General features: G+C 50.8%; 1 protein-coding gene across 1 annotated transcript; it reads right to left on the bottom strand.

Annotated features, from left to right (window-relative positions):
* Positions 1 to 642: 642 nt before the first annotated feature.
* Pxdc1 (PX domain containing 1) lies at positions 643 to 27,325 on the bottom strand. Its single transcript, XM_050142365.1, has 5 exons — positions 26,341 to 27,325; positions 11,638 to 11,729; positions 10,433 to 10,550; positions 3,572 to 3,683; positions 643 to 1,735 (listed from the first exon to the last, which is right to left on the bottom strand). Exons 1-5 carry the CDS (start codon positions 26,594 to 26,596, stop codon positions 1,618 to 1,620), a joined length of 696 nt encoding a protein of 231 aa, XP_049998322.1. The 5' UTR covers positions 26,597 to 27,325; the 3' UTR covers positions 643 to 1,617.

Raw genomic sequence — 27,325 nt, 5'->3', positions numbered from 1 at the left:
CTGTTTGTTTGTACTTCCCTTTTTCTCTTCCTGGGATGGGGGGTAATGGAAGAGAGTTGAGACAGAGTCTCATGTATCACAGGGTGTCACTGAAGTCCATATATAGCCAAAGAAGACCTAAACTGGTCCTCCTGCTTCTATTTCCCTAAAGTAGAGATTGAAGACATATGTACCATGCCTGGTTTTATTGGTGTCGGTGTTAATCACGAAGGGAAACTCTTTTTGTTTTGATCTTAATTGGACAGTAAGACAACAAAGATAGCTGGTCGACCCCAGTCAGTCCCTCAGAAGCATATATGAAAAGCAGGAGGCATTGTAAGTTGAACACAGCTGGAAGGAAAAATTCACGGAAATACCAGAGAAGCTTCCCGTGACTGCCAACGAGGAAAGAGGAGAAGGGGAAACCCCTAAGTCAAAATGAAAGCCACCCCAAGCTGTTTGTCCATTATCTGGTTTGAATAGATCACTCCCCAGGGAGAGAACGCATTTCCTAAATACTAGTGTGTCAGGAAGAGTGAGTGCTAGGGTCAGGTCTCAGGGTGGAGGTGGGGTGGGGGCTGGATGTCAGCCTTTGCCTTCTTTCTTGTCCCTAGGCAAGGGACAAAATGAACCACAACTTTTTACACAAACAACCCCACTCGATCAAAGTAGAACAATAGAGTTTATTTAATTAAAATAGATTAAAAACAGACTGTGTAAAAGAATTAGAATTTTCAATAATTTACTATTATTTACATTAGCGAGTGCTGGTCGTTAGTAGACACAGTGAGGAGGCGAGCTCGCAGGACCCAGACCTTCCTGTGGTCCAAGCTGTAAGCTTCTCTTCCTCCCCATCCCATCCTTCCTGATTCATCAGGGCAATTATGCCACTGAGTGCACCAGGGGAGGAACTTCAAGCACCCTCGGTGGTGGTAACAGTATCACAGCCTGGCAGAAGAGCTCGGGTGCTGGCAGAGAGAGGGAACTCTTCTCTGGAGAAAAACTTGCTGGGTTCGTATGCACTTTACGGTGCACACTCTCCCCTTCCTGAAGCCGGCGCCCCCTCCCCTTCAGGGCTGACCCTTTGCGAACACTCCTTCCAGATGACCCCAAACCCCGCTTCCAGGGAGGAGATGTGAAGCAAACAAACAAAAGCCACACATCTCAGGGAAGCCCCGAGTCACTTACTATCCCCTGCCCTTGTGGTCCAGATCTCGGTGACTGATCAAAAATCCTCTTGAAATGCTTTGTGCCTTTTGACACATGAGAGAAACGTGGGGAGTCAGAACCATGTGACCAAGTGGAATGCTCCCCTCAAGTAGGCAATGAGAACAAGAGGAAGCTTGGCCTGCAGGAACAGTGTGTCCCAGGAGAAGAGGCAAGCTGGCAGGCTGAGGGCAGGTAGAAGGCCTCTCAGAGGTACAGGAGGTGTGGCCTCCTGTCGCTGGAGTCAGCCTGAGGACAGCCTGAGGACATCAAGAACCCCCTGTGCCTCCGCTTTCAGGACATCCAGGCCTGGTGAACTTCAGGACCCTGGGAGGCCCAGGCTGAGCAGCAGCTATGGCCCTTGGGGCCACACAGTGGACATCATGAGGACATGCAGTCAAGGATTGAGGCAGAGAAGGCCCGATGGGAGGCTCAGTCCAAAATGTCTGTCTCAAACGGAACCAGGTGGTAATAGGACAAGTTGGTGACATAAGCTGCCGGGTCATCGCCATCCTCCAGCTCTGCGGTGAACTCGCTGCCGTTCTCGAACCTGAAACAGATGACAGAGGTGAAGGCCACCTTACAGGACCGCAGCTAGAGTCAGGGACACTGGGGGATCCAGGCTCTGTGGAAGGGGACGAGGGGCATCGATGAGATGAGGTTTTTCCCAGACACGCAGCAGACACATGGGAAGAACCCTGGATATACAAACTGGAAAACACAGAGGGCACTGCACAGGAAGAGCTTCTGAGCTTTGGTGCCCTTGCAATTACTGTCCCCATTTGTTTCAGCGGGTCAGCGGGGCTCTCATTCTTTCTTTGTGGTGACATTCCGGCTACTGTTCTGTGTCAGGCCCCACGTCAGCTTGGAGAGCAGCAGGGGGGATGGGCAGATGTCAGCGATCTGTCCTCAGGGAACAGGAGCTTCAAGGACACCAGGAAGGGACACTACAGGGGCTTCCTATGGTCATGGAGGGAAACTCTACCTGGTGGCCAAGCCTGGTGTGATCTAGGCTGACTCAGGCTCGGGAGAATGAAAATCGCGTGGATGTGGGGAGCTTACACCGTGTGTGCACAGCACCGTCCCGAACTTCCCACCACCTGCTCTGCCTTCATCACCCACCTCAGACCAAAAGATGTCCTGAAGATGGGAGGAAAGAAAGATGCTTGAGGAACTGCCAAAAATGGCTCAGGACCAGCACTGCCAAGCGCCCTGCTGCTCCTCCTGTCCTACCTCCATCAGGCACACCACGCCCTCAGTGCTCACTCACTGGTGCCCACCTTCCTTCTGGGTCAAATGAGCACACTCTCTGCAGAGACGCCACTGCATGGCAGCCCCTACTCACAGCCCAGGGCCACGTGGTAAGCACCAAGTGCCACCAGCCTTCCAATCTCTGAGGGTTCACCAGCCTACTTCTAAGAGACTGATGCGTGTTCTGGGGCAGTTACCGGGAATGCTGAAGAATTTCAGAGGGCATGATCTTAGAAGCTTGCATGAGAATGTGGTAAGAAACTGTGTTGACAGAGTAATCCCCTGACCTGCCTAGCCACTAGGCATGCCTGGCCAAGACACCACGGGATGCTGCACCCATCACATGCAGTTCCTTGGAGACCTCTGACTGTCAGGGTGCACACTGAATGAGTGTTAAAAAAAAAAGAGAGAAGTCTTTCAGCTTTGTGTGACGAGGTGCTGGCCAGGGACTGTCGTGGCAGAGGAGTCAGTTGGAGACCTTTTCACACCACCAGCTGCTACAGGGCCTAGGTCTGCCTTCACAGAATTCCCAGGGACATCCAGAAACAAAGCCAGTTCTCCTGTCACCCCGTCTGAGGACTCTGCTACCCCTGTGATTCACCAGGGAGCTGTCAGGAGCCAAGCTTGCAGGTGGCTGTTCCTGCTGGCCGCTAGGTGGCAGGCTCTCCGCAGCACATTCTGGAGAGAAGCTCATTGCGGAGGTGGGGTGGGGAATGTAGGCGTGGCTTTTGGTTGTCCAGCCCTCAGGAATCAAGGCTCCTCTCTAGAATAAGGCTCTAATGAAGCACTCATAAACGTGGGCGACCACATGTGTGTCACAGCCCTAGTCCAGGAAGTGTAAAGGCTGAGGATCCTGGATCCTGGACCAGAAAACAGGGTTTCACACCTCAGAGCCAGCACAAACTAGATGCTGGAGCTTTGCAACAGACTGGGTGACTAGTCTCTCCCTAGATCAGTTAACCAAACTCTCACCAGAATATGAGGCAAGCTTTTAAAATAGGAACCCCGAAACTGGCAGAGTCTGCGGCTATGTCCGTATTGGAATGGGCCGCATCCATTCCTCCCCGTAGAGCACTGCACAGGCCACCAGCTTTCAACTCCAAGTATGAAAGCGCATCAGAAGCTGTGTACTCACAGATGCTCAGTGGAGTCCGCGTCCAGGAGCTGGTCCTTCCCATTGGGTACGCTGTGGTCAATGACTATTGTCTCTGTGTTTGCCAAACAAAATCCATTGGACCTCATGATTTCTGAAAACCAAAGCCATAATAAGGTAAGTATTCAGGAGAGGGCTGAAGTGAAGGGTTGGTGGCAGTCACTAAGCTGGAGGCCTCATGGCCTTGAAATTCTTCTTCTCCATGGGACATCTCCAAGATTGTATTTGAGAACCTCTAAGGATTTACCTAACTCTAGTATCCCATGATGTCCTGGACCCCATCATGGCAAGCAAGCATCCATTTAGCTAGACACACTCTCTTTGAATAGCAAAGCTTATGATGTTCAAATCTCTAATGCAAAATGGGACAGAGTTTCTGGACTCTGCGCCCATCCTCCCTCCAGGCTTTAAATCATCTTTAGATCACGTATAATACCTGGTAATGTAAATGATATGTAAATCACTATTATAATGACTGAGGAGAAAGGACTACGCTCAATTGGTAGACATAGTACTTTCCCCTAGTATTTTGGCCTACGCTTGGTTGACTCCACAGATTCTGGACCCACAGATGCAGAAAGCTTACCATGCAAAACCCAGAAAGGCTTGGATCTCTCTCTTTTATCTACTACAGCCTTGACATTTCAGAAGGGACTAGCTGCCATCTTGGCCTTGGCTCTTCCCCTCTCTGTGAGACTTGCTCATCTCTGGTCCTTGACTCTTAAGCAGCTGAGCTTCATTCTCAGGACCATCTCTATTGGTTCTCTCAAGCCAGGCTCTCACCCTAAAATACACGCTTAACACATACTCCAGAGAATGGGTATGTTTAGTTCACAAGGGGACACAGCTGCCTTTAGCCCCTCCTCTCCTCCTGCCACACACAGCCAACAAGAGTATCTCTCCCGTCTAAAGGGTTAGGGGACATCAGATGCCTTTGTTTCTAAAGGACTATCTTAGTCCTCTCCCCACTTGACCATGGTCTAATTTATTACTGAGTATAGAAATTGGCTTTTCCATGAAGAAATTATTACTTCCTGTTTGTTATTTTTAACCTTTCTAGGCACTCGGTGCTCCATTCTGCGAACTCCTCTCCATATGTGGAGAGTCAGGGAACCACCCAAAAAGAATAAAGAAAACTTGGTTTCCTCCTCTCACAAAATTATCGTTCAGTCAGTTTCCCAAGTCCTCGCTGAAAAGCACATGGAACTTTCTGGAGAAGGAGCTAACATGTGTGCTGAGTCTCCTGTAGCATTTCCCAGTCAGTCGCACTGGTGAGGGGGGGCACTATCAGCTTCTGGCTTCCTCCCCTGCCTTTTTCCTCTCTCTTCCACCTGGGAGAGACACTACAAACCACTAAGGGGTGGGTCTGGGAACTTGGGCCAGCTACATTTTCTTTGTATGAAGAACAAAGGGAAGATGCTTAGCCAATGAGCTGTCAGACTGAAAACCAGCAAACCCCACACGAGTTCCGATTCCTAGCCTCCCCACTCAAAGGGGGAGGCAGCAGAGAGCCAATTTCTTTATTGTTCTGATTAACTCTGACCCAAATCTGTCTGTCTGAGGAAGTGCAAGCAGTCCCTGTGCAGCCTCCACACTGCTGACTGACAGCCTAGGTCTCCTTCTCCCACCCCCTTGCCAAGGGAATCCGGGCTGGAGAAAGGATCCTGGGAGTTCAAATAGATGTCACTCATGCAAGTCACTTCTGTCCATACTCCTGGAGCTATTGGCATGTCTAATGTATACTGCAGAGTCCAGGAAGTACAGTCTATACTGGTCCCTCCAGAATAGATTTGGAACAAGTCACTCCTCAGTTGTCTATGACAAAGAGCCTTTGGGAACATAAATGAGATCTAAAACTCCCAAGGCCAGTTGGGCTCTGAGGACAATAAGTATATTGGTCTCCAGTCCCTCAGAGTCCTGCCCCCAGGTCACAAAGGGACCCTGCTCAAATTACTAGTATCTCACAAAAGATGATCCCGGAGACGTTCTTGGTCCCTCTTGGATCCCCACCCCACCCTCACCACTCTGAGCCATCAGCCCTCAGGCCTCTCAACACACAGCTGTATCTGTAAACCTTTAACACAGCCATCCCAGGCTGGCTCAGAGAGGGATGGCTCACTAAGAAACACTGACACAAGAACAGGTACCACAGCAGGCTCCAAACCCTCCTATACCTATGCTAGCTAAAACTGGAACAAAGATTCTGGGACAGTTTATATTTTTATCTCCTCCATTCACTTAACAAACAGTGTCTTGAGAAGAATTCTGTGACTTCTGAGGAATTATTCAAAATGTACAACAAAGACAGTCTAACCTTAACACGCATCTAATTGCAGGGGCCATCGGTTTAAAATGGCCACTTTGCTAAGAGTTGTTCAGTGGCGCCCTCCCCAGGCGCCGTCCACCCACTGAACAACGGCTTGAAGGGGCAGTTACTCTTGGGCCAGTCTTCAAGGAAGGGTGAAGCTGTGATTTGAATGTGAAATGGTCCCCAAAGGCTTGTGTGTTTGAACACTTAGTGTTGAATTAGGAGCAGCAGGGCTGCGTCCCCGGCACCCGGCCGCCCGCATGGCTAGTTTATACCCAGAAATAATTACACGGAAACTGTATTCTTTCAAACACTGCCTGGCCCGGCTAGTTCCAGTTTCTTATTGGTTAGCTCTTACATATTGTTCTAACCCATTTCTAATATTCTGTGTAGCCCACGAGCTGGCTTACCAGGGAGGATCTTAACCTGCGTCTGTCTGGAGCAGGAGAACCATGGCGACTCACTCTCAGCTTCTTTTTCCCAGCATTCTCTTCTGTCTACTCCGCCTACCTAATTTTCTGTCCTATGAGGGCCGAGGCAGTTTCTTTATTAGTAAGAAATCACTCCCACATCAACTTAGTCCCCAGCTGCTCATGCTGCTTTGGAAGGTTGGGAATCATTCCGGAAGTGGGCCTGGCTGGAGTGAGTCACTAGGGATGGGCACCATGGCCGCTGGGCTATTTTCAAACAAACTTCATGAATTTCTTGCATGTCAGTTTAGAACCCACAACAAAAAATCACTAACTAGCTTAATTTTTGAAGTCACATCCCTAACTCTTGAAAAAGCTCATTTTCAAGTTAACCCCATCCACCCCATGCAAGGATCCAACTCAAGGCCTTAAATACGCTAGGTGATGGCTCTGTTACTGAGGCACACCCCAGATCTCAAGATACTCTTGTATTCCTATGTTTGTATTTTGTAATCCAGGTAAGCCATGAGGACATAGACAGGGCTCAGACGTGCTCCCCAGCGGCTCCCCTTCTGTCAGCACTTCATGCAGGGTCCCTCATCGCATCCAGGGAACGAGGATGTCACTAGGGAAGAGCCCCTTCAGTGGGGTTTCACCTGTCTTCCGATAACAGCCCTTTCTTCTGCTGCGGATCCCAGCCAGGGCTCCTTGTTGCACTGAGCTAACTGACTCGGATGACTCCAGGTCTTTCCTTACTTCTCACGACTTATAAAGAATTCAGGTGAACTACTCTGCAACTCTTCGTGGAGCTGGACTCCCAGATGCTTAGAAGTAGGTGATGTGCCATTGGGAGGAATCCCATGGGACCTGCTGAATGCCCCTCTGGAAATATGGGGTATGCCTATGTGCATGTGTGTACTACATAGGCCCATTATCCAATACTATTAACAAATATCTTAGAGAATACGTTGTTAATAGTGGGCAAACCCTGATTTTCCTTGAACTTCCACTCACTGCTTATCTTATCTCCATCAATGGATTATTATTTTTTTTTAGAATATCTTCCAATCCACGTGCATGGTGCCATGATAGTAAATTTCCTAATTTGTACTTATGGCAGTTTACATGTACTCTATACCACCACCCCTTCAGCTCATCAATTCCCTGATTCCATTTCTTCTGCAGACCTTCAGTCAGTCATGGGAGTGTTCACACTATATAGCCTTCCTTCTTTCTAAGTCCTCCCTGGCATTATATTTTCAGTTTATTTCAGCAACAGAACAAAAGCATAAACAATATTCTTTTATTAACTGGCTGATATGTCTCTCCCCATATAGTAAAAATTAATGCTAACATTGAATAGATACTAGATTAAAGAACACACACACACAAATGTATTTCCTTTCAAACACTGAATGGCAACAACGTGATTTTTGGAATCTAGCGGTCCTTCCAGCCCTAACTAGGTGGAGCTGAGGCCTCTGTTTCCTTGGAGCTGCAGTCACAGCCTCAGTGCAGAACACTTAAGATCTGTGATCTCTCGTGCTTAATAAACACTTAAATCAACATGGGAGAGGAATGCTTAAGTCTGAGTGGTCATCTTTGATGAGGACCCAGAATATTGAGATTTTTTTTTTCAGCACAACCAATGTCTAGTGCCATCTGGTGGAGCCCTCACCACCTACAGCCTCAACATTCAAAGAGAAAAGTCTGGAGGCTCAGGGTCCAGGCTCAGTAAATCACCATCCCAAGGGGGGGGGGGGGATCTGTTCCAACTCCATAACACCCACCACCTCCCAAATGCCAGAATGCATGAAGAAATTCCTTAAGAGAGGGGAAGAAGGGTCAGGGGACGTCTTGACCATCAACCCTTATTTCCTAAATGGATAGAATCGACGAGAATGGCCGTGGGTGGGCAGAGTTTGCCTGGTGACTCTTGAGGGTCACAGTACAAACAATGACCAGAGTCCAGGGGAGGAGACTCAGGGTGTGGAGATGACGCAATAAGATTAAAATTCATCCACCAGTCAGACTTTAATCTGTCTGAGATGACGAGAAAGCTGGGCTTGCTTCTGCTGGTAAGGCTTTGAGAAAAGAACTGAAAACAGTTTTGGGGTCCTCCTGTAAGCACATGGGGTGAACTCTGGAGAGATAGAGAGTCAAGGTCATGGGTTCCTGGGAAGCCAGAACTCCTCAGACTCTGGGCCTCCTTCTGAGAGCCACACCCCCAGAACACACCCGTCCATAAAGGCACTGAAAAACCTAAAGTACCCAGAAGGGAACAGTTTAGTTTCCTCAAGAAGATGCCAGTGCTTCTGAACAAAGAACTTCAATGGAAATCAGTTGTTGCGGGTAAGGGGAGTGGGGAGGAGGCGCTGAAGAGACAGATGGATCAGCTGCAGTTAAGAGCAACTGTTGTTCTTGCAGAGGACCTGGTTCGAGTCCCAGCACCCACATGGTGACTCATAACTACCCTTAATTCCAGTTTCAAGGGATTTAGTGCCCTCTTCTGGCCTCCATAAGTACCTCATGCATGTGGTGCACAGACATATATGTAGGTCAAATTTTTACACATATAAAAAAGTCATTTAAAAAATCAATGTGGAAGCCTTTGCAGCTTGTTGAATGTGTCTGCTCCCTCAGTGGAGAGTGGAGCTGACAGAATGCTGCCCGCTTCATACACTCCAGGTAAGATTCATGCCCTCCAGTTCATATTAGGAAACTCTGGCTCGAGGGAGGCCTGGTTGTTCTGGGAGCCAAAATAGGAAGGCTAGGAATACTGAAGGGTAGAGAGCCTCAGCAGTGGAAGAAACCCACAGAAGAATTGCAAACAGTTCACTTAGCAAGAAGCTATCCCCCAGACTACCGCCTCACATAGCAACAACCCCACACCATACCTTGCACCAAGACTTTTAGCTACAGGTCATTTACAAATTCCCTTCTTGCCAAGCCAGGGTTCCCAAACCAGTGCCCAGCCAACACTTTCCATTCAGGTCCACCAGTGCCTAAGGGGCAGGCAATCCCCCTGCCTCATTTCTTCCTACTCATTGTCCTTCCCAAGCCTGGTCATTTCTGAGGCAGCAGCTCATTTTGCAGAGTCTCCGGAGCCAGGCATAACATCTCACGTGGTCTGCTGTCTCAAGGTGCACAAGAAGGACAAGATCCCTGCCCTTGTAGACTTGGATGCGGCACCTCTGCCATGAGCAAAGGTCACTAGCGAGTTCTCACACAGCAGCAAGGACCCCTCACCAGTCCTTGAAAAAACACATGAAAACAAACTTAAAGCCCCAGGTGGCATCTGCATTCATCCCTTTAATTCCACCCCATTATTTTCAGTCTTACAGAACAAACGCATGGTGATGTAATCATTACATCATGATATGATCATTACATGATAAAATAAAGCAGGATGGGGACAGAGGACTCCTCCAGAGGCTGCGCCTGAAACTCATCTGTCCCCTCAACTGCGATGCCTCCAGGTCATCTTGAAGCCGTGTCCCACCCCTTTAAGGGTTCTTCTGTTCTCTTTCCCATTTTCCCCAAATGATGAATTGATACAACACACAGGCCTAGGACTCTGCACTGTTCCCACTCAGACTCAAGAGCAGAAGCTTGTCCATGCACCACGGTAAGCAATCAGAGCCCCATTGGACAGCCAGTGAGACTTCAGAGCCTGTGGAGCCTGTAGGACAGACATCAACCTGGACAAACAGCCTCACTACTTGTGGTCAGCTGGAAAGAAGGTTTAGAGATTAGGTCCCAGTTACCACAGTCCTTTAAAATAATCCAGGAAGCCACCAGAGACCAAACAGCCCGGATGGACCACCCGCCCTGTGCACTCAGCCATATCTAGGAGACCTCTCCCACCCATCCAGCTCATCCCTGCACACAGCTGGCATTGCCATCCTATGTGGTAAAGACACCACTGCACCGTCACTCTGTCCCTGCCAGTCTCCCCTCCTTCCCTTACCCTTCCCACAGGTGGCTTTGAGCATCTCACCAAATGCCCTCTGTTCTTCCCAAGGGGGAGGCTGAGCCCGCCCACCAAAATGCCACACTGGAAAGACCTTGCAACCACCACAGCCACCCAGAGCAGTTCTCCCACGCCTTCACTGCGGCTCTTACCTGATATTTTGACAGGACTTTGAAAGCTGGGTTGAATTTTATGGACATTATCATTTTTTAACACCTGGTCCAGAGGCGATCTTTCAAAGAAGGTGAGTACAACCTCTGACCTAGAATACTGGGGACAAACACAGTCATTATTGAAGGTGAAAAGCTCTCCACAGTAGGTCCCGTGTGTGTGCTGGGGTGGGCTTTGTGCACAGAGGTAACCCCAACTGATATGATGCTCAGAAGGCAATCCTGGACCTGTGTGGGGGCTGGTTGATGGCCTGTGCCCAGTAAGTAGACCACTGTAGTTTCTTGTTTACAAGTGGCTAATAGGCGAGCCTCTGGCTAGGATGGGTGGCTCTGGGGAATGCTTTGCACATAGCTGGTGGATTATACCCAGCTCTGTTGTAGGAGGCTGCTTATTAATTCCCCACTGCCCAGACTGGAAATAACCACACAGAAACGGTATTAATTAAATCACTACTTGGTCTATTAGCTATAGCTTCTTACTGGCTAACTCTTACATCTTAATTTAACCCATTGGGCAAGGTTCTGGCTTGTCTGTTCCCAGGAGCAGCTACATAGCATCTCCCTGAATCCACCTCCTTTCTCCCAGCATTCAGTTTAGTTTTCCCCACCTAACTATATTCTGCCCTGTGCAGGCCCACGACAGTTTCTTTATTCATTAACCAATACAAGCAAACACATACAGAAGGACTTCCCAGACCACAGCTCCCTCCTGTACTATCAGCTTGGTTGCTTCTACTTCCACCATTTGCCAGTGGGGAAAGTAGAACCTTTAGGAGCTAAGGAGTTCTGCCTGATCCTTTGGATGGATTCTTAGTTCTTCACATCAACCTCACAGACTCAGTGCGTGAGTTCCAAGGAGACGGAACTGAACACTGCGGCTGCCAAAGATGCAGACACTGTCCTTGGCTTCCTGGTGTCCGTTCTAAACCTAACAGGAGAGCAAGTCTGAGGTGAGGAAAGAAAGAAAGGGCTCCTGGCTGCTTCCAGAGAAGTCCTGTCTCCTCCTGCTTCACACCTCAGGATTCGAAAGAACCCGGTAGAGCTCACAGACGCCTTCCTTCCCTTGATTGTCTGCTGGGACGTCTAGTGGGAATGATGGGCTTGAGTGAGATGCGGGGACCTGTCTTTAAGTCTGGTTGGTGATGGGACACTCCGGCCTTCCTGCCCCGCCTAGACGCCTCGCTCACCTTACACGGCATGCTGATGACTGTCTCGAGCAGTTTCTCAACCTCGTTGAGCCTGGTCTCTATGTCGTGTGCTTCCTTGATGGCAAGCAGTCCTAGAACAGAGACAGAAATGGCCAGGTCAGAGAGGCGAGCAGCCTGTGATGAAATAAGTAACAGAACCACAACAGGTGTGTCCCATGATGAGGATGCTACCCCTATGTCATCTTCCACAGCAAAATGTCCTGCTCCTATGATAGAAATGTCTCTATGTCTCCCATGGATTCTTGAAACCACAGATAGACCCAGATTCAAAAAGATGAAAGTTTTATTCTATCATAATTCAGCCCAAATCACATGCCATGGACACAGTTATTGCTTTCACAGTTTGAAGTGAAATGGAAAAGCTACCATGAATTTCACCTCCATAACTTTACAGACAGGCAATGCCCTCTCCAGTAGATCTTAGCTACCTCAGCCTGCATCTGTGGGGTTTGTTTTTGGGTTTGGGTCTCCTTTTGCAAGTGAGACTATTCACCTCTTCTCTTGCAGAGCGGCTTTGTAGTTGTTCCTCTTTGCGTGCCCCAATGGCCAGCATCGCCAGTCTCTCATTCTATGGCCAGCATTAAGCAAAATGCGGGAGGGGGGGCATAGGACCCTGGGTACTGAGATCCCAAGACAGCTGCTAACGATTGGTGGCAGGGTAGCAAATGCAGAGTGCAGACATGAGACAGGGGAACCCTTCTCATGTCAGGAGAGTCAGGGTGGGTGGCTTAATTCAGCGTGCTACTCACAGTAGCGTGTGATTTGAAACTTGGGAGCTGTTTGTTTTGAGAACGTTTGGCCTAAAAGAACAGAAAACCAAGCCTCACATAGTGGAGACTCAGTATTCATTCCGCCTTGTGTGTGCCAAGTGCCAACCTGTAAGGTCCTGAGCTACCCCTCCCCACTGTGCACATCAGTGACGTGTGACTCTGCTGCTACCGATGCCACACATCCCAAAATGACATTGGAAGGAGGACGAGGGTGGAAGATCCCCTGCACTGGGACATTCTGGGGCCATACCACCAATGCCTGCACACAGCCAGAGCTAAGCCAGGGACCCCTCGGTTGCCATCAGCATGATGGCTGCACAAGGGGTGGGTGGCCCAGAACCCAACAGCCCTGATAACACAGGCAAGGACTCACTCATCCAGTGCCAGCTGCCCAGACCACAAGGCCTGTGAAAACGGAGCCCATATTTAGGCAAGTCATCTAAATGCAACGTTCAGAAGGGAAAAAGAGCTCAAAGAAAGCCCATGTGGGCATGAGTCATGGCCCTCCCCAGGAACCCAAGCACCAATGCTTGTTATGGGCACCACAGAGGGGGCACCACAGGCGCTGACTGGATGTCGGGCTTTGCGGTACTTTATTTTTAAAATCTTACAGCTCAAGGCCATACTTGGGAGATGTGGAGTTTTCTGTCTCCCATGAGCAATACAAACGTAAGACTTCCCACTTGAGCTTCCCCCACCAGCCTTGAAAAGATGGAATCACGATTCCTTTGTGTACTAGCTTTGTCCAGGACTCTGTATGACCAGAATGGCACAATCCCCACAATCTGCAACCGAACCCCAGAGACCTAGATCCCAGAACTGTGGCCAGTCCCCGAAAGTTTATCTCAGATTCTGTTTTGGTTTTGTTCACAAAAGGCAAAGTGTTAAGGTTTCAGGGAACTGATCACCTAGATCAGCAAGCATGATCAAAATAACTTCACCAGAACACATAGTTCCTGGGAGCTCCTACCAGATACAATGAGAGGGCATTTCTGAAAGGCTAGCCTAGGCTATGCCTAATGGCCACGCCAGTGCCTCCTTCACATGGCCCTCTAGGTATGCAAGTACTGCTGCTTGTTGATGGCATTTTAATCCCCTTCCTCCCTCCCTTCCTCCCTCCCTCCCTCTCTCCCTCCCTCCCTCCCTTCCTCCCTCTATCCTCAGCCACCCAGGCCATAGGTGGTCAGCCATGGAATGTGAAAACCCAAGGTAACCGAGTAGGTTGTGACTGCTCAACTGGAAAACCTCAGGCTTCATATGCACTGCATCTGCACACATTCAAGGACAACACCCTGGACATCACCAGAGAGAGGGACTGGGTCACCCTCCCCACTTCCCAAGTCCCCCCCTAACCCTGTCTGTTGAAGAAAGGAAAAGAAAAGCAGAAAACACAAGGTGCCAGAGTTCCTGAATGTCTTCTCAAGGCTCTGGGCTCTTCAAAGAGAGAAATAGAGAGTCATGTGTGCCATGCTGGTGTGTTTGGGGCACAGTGCGGCATGAAGACAGTGGTTCCATAAGAGACATCACCTAGAAACAACACAGCTGGCTCAGCTGGTGTATATGCACTCACAATGTTCACACAATGACAGAAATCAATGACACCTTTCTCCTTTCTCACGATCATTAGGAGGGCTTGGCTGTGTGTGCACACGAGGATGCAGGGGGTGGGGCTGTGTGTGCACATGAGGATGCAGGGGGTGTGGCTATGTGTGCACATGAGGACGCAGGGGTGTGTGGTTGTGTGTGCACATGAGGATGAGGATGCAGGGGGTGTGGCTGTGTGTGCACATGAGGATGAGGATGCAGGGAGTGTGGCTGTGCATGCACATGAGGATGCAGGGGAGTGTGGTTGTGTGCACACACGAGGATGAGGCTACAGGTACTATTCTTTGCACTAGGTCACTTTGAACATCCTTCCTTGTTACAGAGTAGTCTGCAGTGGACACAGCCAAGTCAGGGCTCCTTGGAAAGTTACTTGTAAAGAGGGGGGAAAAAATCACATAACAGTCCCACAGAGCTTCTTTCTTCAAAGAAGCAACGCCGTCCTCTGGTTTCCAAGAACTGAAGTCCTAGATGGGAGTCCGTTGCACTGACACAGACCTGTTTTCACTCTCTGAAAGCATGATTCATAGGAGACCATCCTTCTGTACAGCCAGTGTACAGCCAGCCTACACCACTTTACAGGCAGAAGCATCCATCTGGATTCTCAATGAAGGAGCTTGATTCTCGCTCAATAGCTGTGATGCCAGAGCCCTGGTTACATCTGTTTCTCCTGGTTGGATTTACAACCACCAACGGAGAGGCAAACACACTCTGCTCTAGCCAGCGCAGTGATTTGAATGAGGATTCCCCAGATAGGCTCAGATGTTTGAACACTCATCTCTCAGTTGGTGACACTGGGAAGGGTTAGTAGGCATGACCTTGTGGGGAATATGTCGCAAGAAGCAGGCTCTGAGAGTTTAAAAACCCGCACCATTTCTCGTTCTCACCTCTTCTTGCTTATGGCTCAAAATGTGAGCTCTCAGCTCCCAGCTCCTGCTGCACGCCCACCGCTCGCTGCCATGCCGCCCTAGCCATTGTGGGCTCTGGAGCTAAAAAGTCGTCTAAGCTCTCCCTTCCACGAGATGCCTTGGTCACTGTTTCATCACAGCAAGGGGAGATCATCTAATGCAATCAGTCTTTCAGGGCAGCCAGATTGCACAAGGAAAATAGAGAGCACCCAGTGAACCGTGAATTTCAGATAAACGAGGAGGACCGTCCTAGTATAAAGGCTGGCCTACTGAAAAGATGGCCTGCTCTCTGGCAAACACGAACTTCATGCCCTGCACTCTGTCTTTGCTATGACCCATTTTCCTGGCTGCAGAAGAGAAAAGCACAGGCACCCTTCAGGCCTCTAGAAACAGCTGTCAGCACGCTGGCCCTGCTGGTTGTGACACCAGCCCACCTTGCCAATTCCATGCCTCGCCTTTTCCCACAGCTATGGGACAACACTGAGAAGCAGGCCCTGCTGGCCAACAAGTCTCCAGTGCCCACGGGGCAGCCTCTGGCCACAGTCAGAGGCACAGTGGCATTCAGACTACAAAGCCCTTCAGGCTAAGTTGCATCTGCTTCCTCAGACCAGTCTTATGATTCTGAATGAAAACCAAGTGGTGTTCTTAGCAGAAGTCACAGGGAGAGACATCCGAATGGGGAAGGAAAGCCTGTGAGATGCTCACATGCAAGCTCCAAAATGATCAAGTTGGCGTTAGCTTGGCTTTCTTAAAGGCACCTCATCCTGTCTCCAAATTCACTCTCACCTGAGTGACAAGGAACACTGACTCCCTTAACCAGATGATATGGCAGCAGCTTTGCAAAATGGTGGAGTCCTTTGTGTTTACCAAAACTTCTCTAACAGCAATACAGCCTGATGACCATTGCTGCAGTTACAGCCCTGGGTCAAAGAGCACAAACTCAAGAAGCAGGAAAGAGGCACCATTCAGCACCCCGCCCTTACCCTTATCAGCCCCGAGGCCAGCATGGATGAGTTACCACCTGGCTTCTGGCAGCCAAAGCCCAAAGCTCACAGCGCCCTTCCCTTCAATCATTTTAAAAGTGTTTTCCATCAAAAAATATTTTCACGTGAAATAAACACACATGCGCGCACACACACACACACACACACACACACACACCTCCCTCTACTCTGGGACCTCAGTGCAGAAAATGAAATAAATTTCCCCCTGGAAACTTCTTGCTTCACACTCCTGGGGTTTCTTAGTTTCACAGCTGGTGGGCTCCCCGAACTCCTGCAGCCACCGTGGTAATAATAATCAGACTCTCCAAGCACCATCTGTGAAAGGTGGAGTTCTGAGAGCAGTCTTCCTATGGATTTCTGCTTTGATCTTCAGGGACAGGCGACAAGTGCCATGGGTCTAAGCAGGGTGGCACCAGCACAGTACACTATCTCCTTATATTTGCATGTTCTCCTATTGCACCTGCTAAGTTTAAGTCCTCTGGCTCTTAAAGTCTTAGGCCAGCTCTTCCAAATCTCACGTGTGTATAGTAAGTCACAATTTCAACTTTACTTTTTAATGTACTTAAATACAATAGCTTTACAGTACCTGATACTTCTGGGTTTTATACTCCAACTACTATTAGTGGTTTAAGAAAAGTCAGCCTCGAGCTGCCCGGAGACCCTTCCCCCTAAAGGGCTTTAGCCTTGCAAGGAAAGAACCGAGAATTTGTTTGTGCTTAACTGATTTCATCAAAAGCAAACACCTGCTTCATTCCTGAAACCAAAGCTAAATGAAGCAAGCATAAACAACTGTATTTCCCACGTCATGTCTAACATGGATTTGCTAGCGGGGATCGTAATGGTCAGTACTTCAGGTGGACAAGATAGTTGTGAATGTGTACAGAGATGCATTCAAAACATAAAGCCACATTGGGAGGCTGTAGTTCTATAATTGGCCAGCAGAGGGTGACAACACACCGCCTAAGCCTAAGGATTTCAATCACAAGCTCAAAAATTACCCTTGCCCACTATTCAACATGGGGGAAAAATTGACCCAGAAGGCTTCACAATCCCTGAAATTTGTCTGATTTCTGAAAAAATAATTACTCATATACGTTCAACTTTTAAAATTTACCAACACATAGTTTGTGACACAAGAATTTTACCCAAGTTTAGCACAGTTAAAAGCTTGAAAAATTATTAACAATGTGATGTATAAACTTCAGCAAGCAATTTACATGATATATAAATACTCAGGGGCTAAATGTTGACCTGGTTGTGCATAGTGGTACATTACTTTAACTCTAACATTCAGGAGTGGAGCCAGGCCTGGTCTACACAGGGAATTCCAAGCCAGCTAGAACTACATAGAGTCAGCCTAGAGCTGCTCCCACCCCGACCCACCCCTGCCCACAGCCATGGAGGTGGTTTTATTCCTAAAGGGCTTTGGCCTCACAAGAAAAGAACAATTTGTGACTATTCTATAATTGGCTGCTTTTGGCAGAAGTAAACACTTTTACTCCTGGAACCCAAACTGAATGAAGCAAGCACAAACAAATCTGCTTCCTAATCTCCGAAACCTGAGTCTGAGGTCCCAGGTTTCCGTTAAACAGAGCTTGGTCTCCACACTTGCCACACTGCCTCTGGCTTCCTCTACAGAAGACTTGTGCTGGGTGGGGGATGGGGCGCAGTGGGGCTGAGGGCGCACTTCTAACCCGAGTGCTTCTGCAGAGGAATTCTAGTCACAAGGGCAAGATGCGAGGTCAACAGAGAAGCCCATTAAGGAATGTCCACCGCCCACAGCACCTGCCTCTCTTCAGCGGGAAGACGCTTTCTGACTCCCCCCACAAAGGACAGCCCTGGGGGAAATTTTCTGTCGGGGACAGACAATAAGCTGCAATGAAATGGCTTTTTGCCCATTTAATAAATGTGCCCATCAACACACTGCACCCAGAGGTGCAGGGCTCTCAGCAGCATCCTTTGGGGCTGGGGGGTTACTAAAAGCCTGAATACACATGTACTTTAGAGACAATATACTTCAAAAAAAAAAATCAGCAATTTCTAAATATCTATTTTCTTTTCCTCCTTCGCTCCCACCCTCCTTCTTGCTTGTCGGCTGGCCTGCTAGGGATAAACCAGGCCTTGAACACACAGGCAAGAATTCCTTCTACTAGTCAGGAACACAGCCTCTAAACAAGACTCCTGTGGGAGGTTCTCAAATCCTGGAAAATGGCAGGGATTCTTTGCTCAGCGCAGTTGCACAACATAAGCGCATGGCACGCACATGCACACGTGTGTGTTGACACAGGGCAGAGCAGCCCTGCACACCAGCTAACTGGTCACTGGAGCCCTAGCACGGAGGACTCTGGCTGGTGGGCTTGCTCCTCCCTTCTGTCCTATTGGTCTGGGCACAGCCAGGCTTACGGGAAGGGATCACAGAGGTGGAGGTGAGGAGTGATGGCCCATCCAGGGACCACAGAGGTGGAAGTGTCCTTCCATATCTCTCCCAGGATGAAAAGCTGGACCGGGAACACAGGAGAAAGAAGCAGAGGAGGTGGAGCCAGAAAGAAACTTCCCTGGAACCCACAGGAGGAAGCTGCTCTTCCTTCCGGTTCCAAGGCTTCCTGCTCCCTGCAGGGGCCTCCTAAAGGGACCAAGTGTTTTGTTTTTCTCAGTGGAGGAAAAAAAAAAACCCGCATCTGAATCCAAGCTTGCTGATTTTTCCTGTTCTCTTAATCCCTGCTCTCTGTTCATTATTCTCCCCCCAGCTAAAGCAAAATTCCCTTCCTAAAACTCAGGCGGTTTCCTGAAGCCTTTCACAAGCCAGGCATGGTGGCACGTGCCTGTAACTCCAGCGCTTAGCAAGCCAGGGCAGGAGGATATTAAATGTGACACCAGCCTGGGCTACAAGGTGAGACCCTATCTTAACAAAACAAACAGAAAACTCAGTCATTTGCCCATTCCTTTGCCCTGTGCTGGAGAGCAATCCTAAAGCCTCCTTCATGTGCTAGGCATGTGCTCTACCACTGAACTACCCTACCCCTCCTGCCCCTAACAGTCTGTCTTAAAGGCACAGGGTACCTGCCCGTTTTCACTTCTCCACACAGAAAGGGCACACTGTCTAAAGTTCACAGACCAGAGGTCAGGTGATGATGTGGCCAAAACAGTGGCAGGAGCCCTGCCTCTCCTGGACATTTGTGTTGGCCACAGGCAGTCAGGAGGCAATTGCTGGCCACAGAGGGTTAGCAGTGTCTAGGCCCCAGGAGAACACAGAGCAGGCACCTACTCACCCTAGCGGGAGGAGGCCTGAAAGATGAGCAGATGTTGAGGGTGAGAGAGGGACAGAGGGAGGAAGGAGTATAGAGGCCCACCAGAGGCCCTGAGGCTGGGGAGGGGTGGAGTGGTAAGAGCTGAGGGGCCTTTTCTAAGAGACCACAGCTTCCCAGGCAGGTTCTGGCAGCAAGCACCCCACAGGCTTGGCAATTCTGTTTCTTAGAGCGACTGACGCACACACTTAACCCAGGGTTCCTCAGTCACTCAAGTCTGACCCACACCAAGCAATAAATACTAGTTTGGGAACCGATGAAGCCACAGGTCCAGTCAGCCCCGCTGTGAGGTAAATGCTACATTCTCTCTCTCTCAGTCAGGGCAGAGTCACTGGGAGGGTGGGGTCGCACCTACAAAAAGCACTGTTGGGAGCGTGAGTAAGCTCTTAGGTGGATCAGCCTTGCAGGACGCTGGTGGTGCTGGGCACCAGGCCCCTCCCCTCCATTCTCCTACCTAGAGGCCTTTTATTGGGGTTACTGGGATGACTCAGGGCATAGGATAGACAGCTGGAGAAAGCCAGCGACTCCACGTGTCTAGCTTGGTGCCAGGCACTTTGTGGCTGTTACTCAGTGGGGCTCAATCACACCTTGTCTCGCAGATGTTCTTGTAGCTATTCTAGCAAGAATGAGCCACCAGCAAGGAGAGAAGGGGAGACAGGGAGGGTGGCTTGGAAGGCCAATTAGAAAAAAATATTTGCATGGACCGTCACCACGAAATTTATTACTTTGTATGCTAAATAGAAGGGGGGGGCAGAAATACCAAGCTTTGAGGATCAAGCAGATTGGCTGAAAGCCATGGGGCAAGCAGCAGGTGACAAAGCATGCAATTCCCCCCCCCTCCACCCCCCCCCACACACCCTGTCTAGGAGCAAATGTAGTGCCCTCCTATGGTGACCTGGCTGTGTCCCCTGCTTTGTCACCCAATCTCCCAGGCCCCCAATGTTCTCAAACAGAAAGCAGGAACGGTAATGGTGGGAACCAGACACTATGTGACAAAGTCCCTTTCACTCCCTTCCTTGCCCTGTTCTGTCCAAGGACTGAGACATGGTTTCCTCATCAGTGAAGGGAAAGGAGACTTCGGTTCTCCAGACAAACAGGAAAAGGAGTTCGCATGTATCCATTACAAGACGTGGCCTGTGACCACCCTCACCCTAGTTGGGGGTGGGATGAGGCACCCGCCCTCAATGTCATCAGGACAGTTAACAGCACCTGAGCTCACGTACCAGCGACCCGGCCTCATTCAGGAGATGTTGTAGCTGCTGGGGAAGAATGGAGCTCAGAACTCTGGCTGCTCTGGCCCCTCCTCTTCCCACCAACAGAGACAAAAGTCAGATCAAGGGCTCTCAGGAGCTTTTCCAGACTGGGAAGTGACAAAACACAGTCCTTCGAGTGAGGGCAACTAAAACTAGCCAGTGAACGCGTAGTGTGACCTGAACGTGCCAAAGACGAACAAAAAACGGCATTAAAGCAGGGCTGGGAGTATAGCGCAGAGTGGGTGCTTGGAATGCACAGTCTTGAGTTCAACCCCCAGAACACAAAATAGAAAAACACTATAACCGTCTTGCTGGAAATGGCAGTGCCAACACATGACAGTATGTGCCTTCAGTCTACTGTCCCCAGCCTGCTGCTGGCCCAGAGGAAGGTGCCATGGCCTGGACTTTCACCTTTGAAGATTCTCAAGCAAAACACAGGCTGACTTGTGCCTCTCTGCCAGCCCCTTGCATCCTCCCAGGTTCAAGCCCACACACCTCATTTGCTGCAAGCTGAGCTCTGTGGAGAGGCACCACAGGCCTCATCTTTGAGTCTCTCTGTATCCCTGCTCACAAGTACTATGACTACTCTTATTTCCAACTACGCACAATGCATGAACAGATTTCCTTTTACTTCTCAAACATTCTGCCAAAACAGACAGCAGAGAACTCTCAGACCCAAACTGATTTTTTGAAATGGAATGATCTAAGTTCCTGGAGGGCAGCCTTGGGGCACAGGGTTGGGGGTGCCTTGCCTACGGGGCTTACAGTGAGGCCGAGTAGAGACATAGAGTCAAGTATCTCCTTCAGCATCTCATGGTGAAAAGCTGTAGGTGCAGGCCACTGGACCAGCTATCTTAAGTTCTAATTGGTTCCACCTACAGATGGAGAAGACAACCCGGGTGTCATGGTTATCCAAGGCATAATACAAGATCTATGGCATGAAATCAGGGAAACAGGAACCAAGCACAGCCAAGAAATCATTTATGAAAAAAGAAGAGAGCCGCCAGGTGGTTATGGCACACTCCTTTAATCCCAGCACTCAGGAGGCAGAGGCAGGTGGATCTCTGTGAGTTCAAGGCTAGCAGTCTTACAGAGTGAGTTCCAGGACAACCAAGGCTACACAAAGAAACCCTGGCTGGGGGATGGGGGGAGAAAGAAAGGGAGGAAGGATGAAACGCAGGAAGAAAAAAGAAAAGAAAAGAAAAGAAAAGAAAAGAAAAGAAAAGAAAAGAAAAAGAGAGTCCAGAATGTCAGAGTGGAGCCTGGTGTGGGTAGCAGGACATGGATCTGTGAGCAAACACAAAACAAGGAAGAGAGGAGTAGGCAACCCAGGAAAGGACGGAGAGGGGTCCTAGACATGGAAGAGTCAAAAATAGGTGAGTGAGTCAGAGGAGCAATAGAAGTGCCTGGATAGGACAGCAGGGTGGCCCCGAGGAAGCTCTACATGGCATTGTGGCTGCAGCAAAGGTCAGGGGCAACATCACACCACCCCAACATCAAAGGCCAGGCAGAGGTGGCAACTCCATGCCCTGCTCTGCTTCCACACCTGTGTGGAGCACGCTCGCTGAGAAAGTCAAGCTGGTGTTTCTGGGTGGCGGTTGGCACATCCATCAAGCACCATTTTCCCTGTTTGGTAGTAACATCCAATTTCTCCCTGATGTCCAGGTGAGGGCAATGTGATGGTGACCTGGGGTAGACCTTGGGAACTGAGCACATGTCTACAGCGTGGGAGTCAGGTGCTGTATCAGTGTTCAACCCTTCCTGGTCCGGTCCCAGCTGTGGCTTTCACGTCTAGGGAGAGGCCATGTCCTGAATACTGAAGATGCTCATCACTGGTGATGAAATTAAAGATAGCCAGGACAGAAACGCTGTGCACAGGTTCGCATTACAAACTGGGCCACTAAATGCCAGGTTCCAGGCTGGCTAGCAGCCTCAGGCAGCATCTTCGGCTCAATTATCCCCTGAGGTGGCCCCACTGCAGCGCAGGGCAAGCCCTGTGGGAGAATTCTAGGCTTGTGCTATGTGCCACACACCAAGTGTGAGAGACTTGCGATGCCTCCATGGCTCTCTCTTCCAGGCCAATCAGTGTCATGTCCTTCTCACACCTGCCCTGTTATGCCTCGCTCCAGCAGCCCTGCCTCTTGCTCTCCCTTGCTCTATTCCATCTTTCTCAGTAGCATCAACTAGAGTTTGATTCAGATCAAATCAGTTCCCTGGCCCAGAGCCCTTGGGGATGACGGAGACCATGACTGAGCACCATCTGCCCCTCTCCAGCTCCCTAGCCATACTCTCCTCTCCAGCCACAGTGATCTCTTTATTCCTTGGTGATCTTGTTTATTAATGCATTTCTCCCAACCAAAATGTAAGAATCAAAGAGCTAGGTCACAAGGTTTTAGTTGTTGTTTTCTCGTTTCATTGTTCCCTGCACCTGCGCGGTGCCTGGCAGCCAATATGTGACCACATAAATGAAAGCAAACCCAAGACTCAAGCTCACCTGGCCACCTTGAAATAGAATCGGCAGCCGCAGAGGTAATCAGGCCAGCTCGGATGTCACAGATCTGCAATGGGTGCTACTAAAAAAAGAGGATCAAAATACTCCAAGAACCTCAAATGGTCGACAGGAGAGTTTTGAATGTTTCTGCTTTCAAATGCAGACCTTATGTGTGAGAAGTAAACAAAGCCGAGAGGTCTCACTCTCACAATCTGAACCAGCAGGCGATACACGCGATAGAGGACTTAAAACACAAGACACAGCTCCGTGATGAAAGGGCAGCAGAGTAAGAGGGGGACCACTGTGGTAACACAGACATGACGTCCACAGGAAGCTGCTCAGCCACCTCCTCTCCCAGGGCTGGAGGGCAACACAGTAAGAAGTGGTTATTTCAGCCCTGGGTTGTGAGCTACCAACCTACTGCGAGTTAGTGTCTGGGGAGACTTGGTTTGGTGAAGAAGCGATACAGACAGAAGCAAGACAGGTCCTGAGATCAGCACTGCTCCAGGTCATGGAAACAGAAGGCCAGGAAGGTAAGGTAGTGAGCACTGGGCCTCCGCCCCATGCAGTGGCACCGTGTCTCCGCCTGTGTCGCCAGGACACACAAAAAGGTCATGGATATCCACCAAGCATAAAACCACAGAGGGAGAACAAAAGTCCGATTCTCCCCATCTAAAATCTCTCTCACAGCAATTCTGGGGGAAATCAAGGCTGAGGGCTTGGCACCTCTTCAACTGCATGAAGATTCAGAAGCTCAAGATAGAACCATGGCTGGCCCACTGTGTCAGGAGCTCAGCCTAGACAAGGTGGAGCCATGGCTGGCCACTGCGTCAGGAGCTCAGCCTAGACAAGGTGGAGCCATGGCTGGCCCACTGTGTCAGGAGCTCAGTCTAGGCAAGGTGGAGCCATGGCTGGCCCACTGTGTCAGGAGCTCAGCCTGCCAGGGGCAACCCAGAGACCCCTTTCCCTGGGAAGCTTCTCTAATGAACCGAGGACACAAACCTAACTCAGCCTAGCAATCTAATAAATACTTGAGAATCTGACCGACTGGAATTCAAATACCAGCTGCATATCTTTCATGGTTGAAGCTTGAAAATCAAGACAATCTTTTTAATGCAAATAAGAAATTTGCATGGAAACGAGGTAGAATCTTCTTTTGTCTTAGGATGAGGTGTTTTGCTTCGTATAAGACTTCCCCGAACTTGAAGGGATCAAAGAAAGAAAAGGGGCCTTCCTGGCTTTGTGAAACAGAACTGGGGTGGTCCTAGGGAAGAACCACGCGGAGAAAGAAGAATCAGAATGGAACATGATTCCTGGTCACTCCTCTACTGCTCCCGGAATTCACCTTTATTCCGTCTAGGCGCTAGTAGCTGGACCCTTGTAAGAGGTTTCCGTCAGATAAGAATGGCCACCAGTGGCGGACAGTTCTAACAGTCACATAGCAGGCTGTCAGAGACTCCCTTCCCTCCAGCCACGGGGACTCACCCCAGCTGCCCCTGCCACTCCATCACCCCATCTAACCCCCACTTCTGTGCTCTCCTACCCTTTACAGACTTGAAGGCAGCTCCCATAGGCCTCGTTTTACTCTTTGGAGACTCCATGGGGACAGTCAAGCACCTGTGATTCCAGTAGTTTGTATAAATGATTCCAGAAGTTTGTATAAATGCAAAAGAGGCCAGGTGAACAAGCGCCATGGTTTCCTCCCTCCCGACCGCCTTAGGGAAGGCCTTTCCACCTGTGACTCCACTCAGCCGTCACACCCCTTCCCACACCCTCTGTTCCAGCCACCCTGGCCAGAAGAGGTTGGCCCAGCTGGTAAAGGAGTGGTAGACTTACTGTCAACAGACACTACCCGGCTTTTCACTCCTCACAAAAGCCTCAGGGCAATAGGCACTCTCCTAGACGTAGACCTGGTTCCAGTTTGCCTGGGGTAACCGGAGTTCTGAGACCAGGTCAGAGGGACTGCCTGGAAGTTCAACTAGTTTATGGCCTGCCTGTTCCAGGAGAAGCCACTGAGTAAACCACAGACCCTTTGTTATGCTTTCCTGATCAGACATTCATTGGAAATTTAACAAATAGCAAATTTGAAACAATAAAAACAGGTCCAGTCTTGAAATGGTGCTCAGCCCCTGGGAGGGGCTGGGATGGCAGGCTTGTCAGTCGTGGGGCCTCCACACTCGCAGACTTTGGCAATCTGTGCAAATGATGTGTCTGCCAGGGGATGTGTCATAATCCACACACGGGTGGGGCATATCACCAGGGGGAACGGAGGTTATCTCGGACCTTAGCTAGACAGGCGGACAAGGAGGTGTGTACTGGCTAACCGAGGAGGTGTGTACTGGCTAACCTTGAGTAACTTCGCTCGAAGCTGCCCCAGAATCGCTGCTTACTTGGAGGACTCTGAAAAAAGGTTCGTGGATCTCAGAGCCCCGGGAGGCCACACACACACTGGCCGGAAGTCTACTCAGAAACCATCCATCTCTCCTGTCCGCAGCTAAGTGTCCCACACCTCATTCTTCCCGGTCTCAACCAAGGCCTCTCTGGTTTCCTCCCCTCTTCCAGTCCCTTTGCTGGCAGCAGGAAAGGGGAAGCCACCGCTGTTTGAGAAAACAAGAGTCACAGCCAACCAGGACCATCACAAGGCCAAGGAGGAGGCGGCCATAGCTAATCAAATCCGAATGCGGACCCAGCTCAGGGGTGGGGACCCTGGGTTGGCCCGACAGACGCAGGCGGGGCGGTCTCCTCCTAGGAGAGGTGGTAAAAATTGCTGCGTGGCACTTCACGCTCAGGCTCAACTGTCCTGGGGCAAAATAGGGTCCGGGGCTCTCCCAGGCAAGACCCCGGCAGCGATCGTACTCGATGCAATCACCCAATTCCGACACTCTATAACTGTCTCTACTCTCTTCAGCAAACCCACTCGAGCCGCCACTGGTTCTCCATAGCGGGGAAGGCGGCTGGAACCCAGTAGGTAGCTGTCAGTCCCGGGTGTCGCCTCGCAAAACTCTGCCTTCTTCAGACTCATTCTTTGGGACAGTCGGGTGAGAGTCCTGGTGACCTCGTCCCCTTTCCCACCCATCTCATTTATCCTCCACGAGTGTGTGCCGGCTCCCAGTCCTTCCTGAACCACAGCTGGGTACCCTTCTTCGGGACACCCGGGGTCTAGATGTCAGGTGCCGACCAGTAGAGGGAAGAAACAGTCTCAGTTTAAGTAACTCTTCCCTCTCTGACTTCATTGCACTTTGACAGGATCTCTTGGCTCGATTCCTCCCCCAGCGCCACTCCCGCAGCCCGCAGCCCCCGGCGCCCCGTAGCCCGGTGTCCCGCAGCCCCCAGTCCTGCAACCCCGCACCTTGCCGCAGCGGCGCGCGGGCCAGCTCGGGCCGGTCCTCGGGGAAGGCGTCGCGGAGGCGCTTGCACAGGCGACCCAGGTCTGCGAAGCTGCGGTGCAAGTAGAGCACGCTGCGGTCCGACCACTCGGTGCGGATCTCGAAGAACTCCTCCTCGTCGCCGCGCCGGCTGACGATGAGCCGGCGGATCCCGTTCACCCAGCAGCCGCGCACGAACATGTTCACGAGCGACGTGCCCTCAAACACCGCCGAGGCCATGCCGCGGACCGCGCATACCCCTGCCGCCGGGGGCGCCCTCGGCCCCCACCCGGGGTCCGCCTGGGCAGAGTGGTTCCGGACAGTGGCGATCGGGGGGGGGGGGAGGGGAGTGTTCTTAGGACGCGGTCGAACCCCCACACGGCGGTTAAGAGTCCTTGTGGGGCGAGGTTGGTGCCCCGCAGATATGCCCCGGCTCCCTGCACTCTCTGGAGCGGCTGCGTGCGGTCCGCGCTCAGGGCGGCGCCGCCAGGAGTCTGTCCTGCCGCGCAAGCCGCGGCTTTATAAGGCACTTCCCATCGCGGGCGGCGCGGGCGTCGACGTCGAGTCCGGGCTGCCGCGCCTCCCTCCGCCTCCAGCTGACCCGCCGAGGGCTGTCCTGGCCGAGCGCTCCACGCGCGGCGCTGCCTCCCCAGTCTGCCGGTTCCTAGGCGATGCTGGCCCGGCGCTGCCAGGGAGACTTTCTTTCCTACTACTTCCGATCCTCGGGATTCTCCAGCCCGGAGTTGAGCACTCTGCCCGGCCCGCGCAGGGGTGAGATCGGCAAGTCGCTGGAGTCGGGAGTCCCCGGGCGGCGCCGCACTGGGCAGGGACGCGGGACCAAACAGTGCGGCAATTCGGACAGTGGGCCTGGTGCTGGTCCCCGCGCCGCCCTCGATCTGCCCGGCCTGTGCGTGGCCTGGACCGGGACTCAGGCAGGCCCGCCCTGTGTCCCCTCGGTTACCGGCGTCT

This window comes from Alexandromys fortis, unplaced genomic scaffold (genome assembly GCF_014885135.2).
Source record: "Alexandromys fortis isolate MF-2015 unplaced genomic scaffold, M_Fortis_MF-2015_v1.1 scaffold_5, whole genome shotgun sequence".
NCBI classification, from domain to species: Eukaryota; Metazoa; Chordata; class Mammalia; order Rodentia; family Cricetidae; genus Alexandromys; species Alexandromys fortis.
This window is presented reverse-complemented; position numbering and strand designations above follow the sequence as displayed.

Coding starts and splice junctions, on each gene's coding strand:
- Pxdc1 (XM_050142365.1), bottom strand. CDS start 26,596: ATGGCCTCGGCGGTGTTTGAGGGCACGTCGCTCGTGAACATGTTCGTG. Junction 10,551..11,637: donor TCATCAGCATGCCGTGTAAG/GTGAGCGAGGCG, acceptor GTTTGTCCCCAG/TATTCTAGGTCAGAGGTTGT. Junction 1,736..3,571: donor GCGGACTCCACTGAGCATCT/GTGAGTACACAG, acceptor CATCTGTTTCAG/GTTCGAGAACGGCAGCGAGT.